At 38.2% G+C, this 6225-nt stretch overlaps 1 protein-coding gene across 1 annotated transcript; it reads right to left on the bottom strand.

Moving 5' to 3' along the window:
- Nucleotides 1-3921: 3921 nt before the first annotated feature.
- Nucleotides 3922-5919, bottom strand: lingo2 (leucine rich repeat and Ig domain containing 2). The gene has a single exon (XM_068326076.1). The coding sequence runs from the start codon at nt 5908-5910 to the stop codon at nt 4069-4071; it is 1842 nt and encodes a 613-aa protein (XP_068182177.1). The 5' UTR covers nt 5911-5919; the 3' UTR covers nt 3922-4068.
- Between the last annotated feature and the right edge of the window lie 306 nt (nt 5920-6225).

The following is a 6225-nucleotide window of genomic DNA, read 5'->3' as shown; positions in this document are numbered from 1 at the left end:
CTCCAGGGATGCTGATGTCTTTCATCCGCTTATGAGATGACCATATCTGACAGAAGGACAGCAGCTCTGTATGTCTACCCTGGGCTGCTGTCATATGGTACTCTCCTGCCAAATATTGTTTTATATCAAAGTACCCTGTATCATCCCCAATCGACAGGACTGACCTACTTGTAATCCATCAGCCATTCTGATCTGTATTTGCTGTGCAGAGTCATCTTTCAATATAGGTTGATCTTGTATGATCATGTGACAGGTGACAACCCTGCTTTCAGTTATTGGATGGCTTGGCGTGATGTTTGCTTCACAGATTTTGTTGCTTTCAGGATTAAGTGTAATCATCCATCTGGGTTAACTGACTCCTGCTCCCAAATTCTGCAACTTCATTAGTAACTTTCCTATCAACCTGCATCATGCAACTGGTTGCATTTGCCACCACCTCAAAATGTTGACTCAGGAAATCAACATCCTCTATGAATTTCCTGTGTGCATGATGCTGATGTTATCCTCTCCCTATATAGTGTAATATGTACACTTTTGCTTTTTATGTTTGTTTGTTTTTAATTCTCAATATTGTGGTCACAGAGCATAATTTCCAGCTACACTTAGTTATTTATGACAAGGTTTTAAGGAGGCTGAGTGACATTCTTTTTTTTTTTTTGTTTTTGTTAATTTGACTGAGTGGAGCTTACAAGATTTATTCATTTGAGAGAAGTGATAGTGATAAGACAGTCTTGTACTAAGAACCGCTCTAATCTAAAGGACATGCAATGAAATGAGTCATTTTGGGATCAGATGCTGCCATCTGTTCCGGGGAGCTATTTTCAAAAATAAGCAGTGCTAAGTAAAATTCATCAACTTCTGAGGAGAATTAGATCAGTTAATAGCTGATATAATGGAAACAAACGGAGGAACAGAGAACCAACAGCTTTTAAATACAATACGAATTAAATTTGATCATTATGAAATGATTTATTGAATCAATACTCCATAAGCTAATATCAATGCAAAGTTTTATGAATTCATATCAACACCTTTAAGATGTGCCTTTATTTTGAAATTCCCATGACACATCTTACTCGCACCACAAAGACAATGACACGCAGCCCAGAAAAAGATGAATATACTTACTGCTCTCCTGGGAACAACGCTGAAGTGTGAAAATATTTTTGATTTCTGAGAGATGATGGGCCAATTGACCAAACATGGTGCTGTTAGTAGATGAAAAGCTATAAGAGACATTAGTGCAATGAAAATGCAGTTAGTTATTGTCATCTGTTGATTATTATAATTATAAATTAAAAGAAACTTTAATACATCTGTATAAAGCTTTGCATGGATTAGCATTTTTATTGTTTATGCCAAGATGAAATTTGATTTAATAAAGAAGAAAAAGCAGAATTACAGTTGTCAGACAATTTTCAGGGCACTATCCTATTTATATAAGTATACAAGTATGATGAAAGGAAATTATATTTCTGGGGCCTCATTTGTACACAAATCCAAATTATTCTCTAATTTGAATAAACTAATGCTCAGGATGTGGCAAAGCTGACCTTAAAAAATGGAAATAAAAATGGAAAATCTTTAGCGTTAGAATATCTTGAACATTAGTTGCTTTGATTTCTGAAACAGCCAAGGGGCTGCAGGCTAAGAAATGTAATGCATTCTTTGGGTCTTAATGGTAAAGCAGAAATACATGGTTTGGTTTGCACTACATATACCGTATTAGAAAAGTAAAAAAATAAGTCAAATCTGTGCAGTGTTTCAAATATTGTGTCGGTTGGTAGAAACCAATTACAGTGTATTATCCTTACATTCCATGTGTGCATTTTATATTTATATTATACATTTTATAAGTATATTTACAATTTCATATACTGTAGTTTAAAAATAATTTGAATCAGCCATGCACGAGGCACAGGAAGGAGCTGTGATGCATTAAAGGTTATGCATGTTTTCAGAAATAATTGGATATTTACCTGAAATAGTACCTGGAATTGCTTACATGATCCCTTAACAGTTATGACATTTTAATTTTAATTTTTGCAACAAATGTAGGGAGAAGTGTCCAAGATAGTAGGTAAAGTGGGTAAAAAATATCACTTGAACTGTTGCAACAAGAACAAACAAAGCAGCAGAACATGTTTACCATGTGACTAAAAATCCTGTTGAACAACCTGAATTAGGTCGTTCTCCAAGTCGATAGGAAATTGTCTTGCTGACCAATGCGTCTGTGTTCTTGATCACTGGCAAAGCAATCATGCACATCATACTAACACTAGAAAGGAAAGCATACTCACTGAGATGGATTTCTAAAACTGCATGAAACCCTGCCATCTCAGCTGGCAGCTCTGAGTTTCCTGTCCCATTCTTATAGCAGCAAAATAAAAATCATTATTACTGTTTAGAACAGATTTTCATACAGTATATCAGTTCCTGATCCCTCGCTGAGCACCCTGCAAACTCATAGATATTAACATAATGATTTATGGTTTGTTTACTGAGAAATCAAGATTTATCTGCATCATAACCATTTCTTCAGTAGTTTGTGTTTAGTTAGTGCAAATATTGTAATGTTGAAGAAAAAAAAACTTGGACCTGGATCATGAGATGGATCTTTTCCAAAACAAAGAATTTATCTCTGCTGCAGAGTTTCATCAACTCAATAAACTTAATCCAACCAACCAACCAACCAACCAACCAACCAACCAACCAACCAACCAACCAACCAAAGCTATACATCACTGTATCATGTGTTTCAAGCAGGACTTATATGTACTGAATTTTATCATTTAGCCAGGATTTCTGTAGACTTTAAAGTTCCATGACTACTATGTAAAATTTATTTTTTGTTTTTTCCAGTTTCCAATATTGTGATGTCCATCAGTGAGAACTATGAGATGAAGGTTTCATTATGTACTAGGTATTTAGTCGAAGTCAGTGGTACAAATACATCTTCATTTATTTCACATACATTTTTTCTTTTTTACTTTTGCTTTGAAGTTTTCACAATCTAAATGATTCAACAACATAATGACAAACTACCACAACAAAGTCCAAATGTCCTACTGGGGAAAATTATACAAATGTAACTGAAGTAAACTTGACACATGTAATTTGCCAACCAGCAAAGGTACAGTTAAAGTAATAAAAATACACAAAAATAGGACAGAAATGTGGCCAAGTCAGTACTTATACCAATACCAGGTCGTCTTTATAATAATGTTTTATGCTAGACTTCAAGTGCAGTTTGAGGATTGATTTTGTAAAATGCTCAACTTTTTTTCCATAAATAAAATATTTGTACTTCATTTTTATTGATAAATAATTTATATTTATTAATATCTAGGACTCAATAGGTAGAGAAGGGACAGATAATTACCCATAGGAGCCCTTCCTTAATTCTTGGAATTGTCAAAAGTCGGAAAAAAAGTGTTCTTACTGAGGATATAGGGTATATCAATTTTGGCTGATGCATCCCATGAATATTGCTATGAATAGTTATTTTGAATATGTCCATACATGTCCATAATAAAGCATTAGGTACACATATGCAAAGTACTGAACAGAGAAAATTATGGTCTGTTTCATTGATTTGTTTAGTGGATAAGCATGGAGCAAGACTAAACAAAGTAGGTTAATATCTTAGATACAAATTTTTACTGTACATGGTTCAGCTTAGTCTGTAGATCCAACCCAATACTGAAGTATGTTTTTTTGTTGTTGTTTTTTTTCGAGAGAGGGCATATAAATTTCAAAAAGCTGATAAATGACACCTATATCATTCAGGTCCATTTAACCTCAAGAGCTTCCACTCCTTGTCCATTTTCAGGAAGTTTCCTGCTGGCACGTAAGACCATCAATGTCTTACTATGAATTCCAGTATTTGAAACGTAGTTTCCAAACACATATCCACCCATTTAAGGTACTTCTCATCCTCTTTTGATTCCCCAAACATTTACACTACAAATCCCTGTAGCAGTGGGAAGTTCAGCGGTCAATTTTCCAAAAAAATACATTGTTGTTTGGTAATTTCCACCATCCAGAATCTTGGATCGATGAAATAAGTCACATCATTTTCATGTTAAAACGACGAGGACCAGCTTGTACATCTGCCAAGTCAATGTTAGTGCCATTGGACTTTGAGCGAGGCACATATTCAACGTCAATGTTGTTTTTATGTTTTCCTTTCCCTCTGCTCCAAACAAAAAGGAGCAAGAAACAAAACAAGACCACGCCCAGGAACGTGAAACAACCCATTGCCGTTGACACTAAAATGGTCTTTAGGTCTAAACCAAGGGTCACACTGGCTGTTCCATTGGCAGTGGTATTGTTGGGATCTGTGTGGTACTGGGTCCTGTTGGCATACAGTGATCCCAGACTTTTCACCGCCAGTGATGTCATCAGGGTGTCATTCCCTGCAGTGTTGGTTGCCAGGCAAAGGTACACTCCGCTGTCCTGTATCTCTGCTGACTTGATCTCCAGTGTGCCATTGTTGTGAACGGTTACTCTACCATGGTTCCTGGTTGTCAAAACCCGTCGACGTGGGGACAACCATGACACAGTGGGTCTTGGCGTCCCCTCAGCACTGCAACGCAACATCGCTTGTTGGCCCTCGTCCACAGTAACAGTTTGAGTTTTATTCTCACGGATTTTCGGTTTGGTACATGTCACATAGTAAGACAGAAGAGTCTCTTTGAATTCTTTAAAAGGCTTGCCATGAATACCTTCAGGAGTGCTACACTCTGGCTGAGAATCTCCAAAGAAGATGGAATGCCTTTTCTGTAGGACCCACATGAGACGGCAGTCACACACCAGGGGGTTGTTGTCAATAAGAAGAACCTCCAGGGTCTCGGGAGACTGAAAAACACCTTTCTCCAATGTGTCCAGTCGGTTGTGAGAGACATTGAGGACTTTTAGCCCCCGAAGGCCCTGGAAGGCATATGGTTCAATGGTGGCCAGCTGAGCTCCAACCAGATGGAACTCTTTCAGTCGGATTAGGTCTAACAGCATCCCACCTTCAATGTGCTTTATTCGGTTATAGGACAGGTTGAGGAGCGTCAGGTATGGCAGATTTTTCAGGGCTTGGTAAGGGAATGAGGACAAGTTGGTGTTGGTTATAAACAGAGTGGTTAGATTGAGGCCATGCAGGGTGTTGGCTGGGACATGGTCGAGTGACGGCCAGTTATCAATTTCTAAATGTCTCAACCGGAACAGCTTTTTGAATGAGTAAGGATGCAAAGTGCTGATGCTGAGGTATCTCAGATGGAGGCTGACCAGGTTGTGCAGATGGGAAAGGGCCTCAGTAGGTACAACTGTAAGATTGCACCTTTCTAAGGTTAGTATTTCCAGGCTTAAAAGTCCACTGAATGCTCGATGAGAAATATAAACCAGATCATTATCACCTACTTCCAAAAACTTGAGATTGTGCAGGTCCTGAAACATGTAATCCAGGAGAATGACGATCTTGTTGTCACTTATATCCAGTCGAGTAAGATTTGTTAAGCCCGTGAAGACGCCGAGAGGTATTAATTTGATACGATTGCTCTTGAGACTGAGCGAGTGCATGTTAAACAGGGCATTAAAAGCTCCAGGCTCAACATAACTGATAATATTTCCACTGAGGTCAAGTTCCTCAAGCCCAGGAAATGAAATAAAGTCATCGGGGTTGATCATTGTCAGCTTGTTCTTACTCAAGTCAAGGATCCTAGTCTCTGTTGGGACACCATCTGGGATGCTGGGCATACGCTTGCGGTGACAGACAACTGCCTTGCTCTGGGCCGAACACTCGCAGCGCGAAGGACATCCCAGGGTAGAACCCACAAAAACAGCCACAAGGGCCAGTCCGAGGAATGGCTGCCAGCATGAGACGACCGTGTGCAGCATGACTTTGCTCATACAGTCGACCATTCTGTCACGGTTCTGAAAAAGAGACAGAGGGAAAAAAGAAACAAACACATGTTAATCACTCATGATTCCCTTATGGTAACTTAAACTCTGTAAAAATGAGATATTATAAATAACAGAGTAGGAATAAGTCTAGAAATTATAGTAATATATTGATAACATTGTGTTGTTTGACAGAAGATTGGATGACCCTTGCCAGGCAGATTTCTCAACCTTGTCATTTTCTGCTCATCTCAGACTTAGACCTTTTTCAAAGGTAAATTCTTCTCCACAGTACAATATATGCTTAACCACAGATCAACAGCATATTATGACAGG

The sequence above is a fragment of the Antennarius striatus genome, chromosome 10, assembly GCF_040054535.1.
Source record: "Antennarius striatus isolate MH-2024 chromosome 10, ASM4005453v1, whole genome shotgun sequence".
Lineage (NCBI taxonomy): Eukaryota > Metazoa > Chordata > Actinopteri > Lophiiformes > Antennariidae > Antennarius > Antennarius striatus.
Note: the sequence above shows the minus strand (reverse complement) of the source record. Positions and strands in the feature narration are given on the sequence as shown.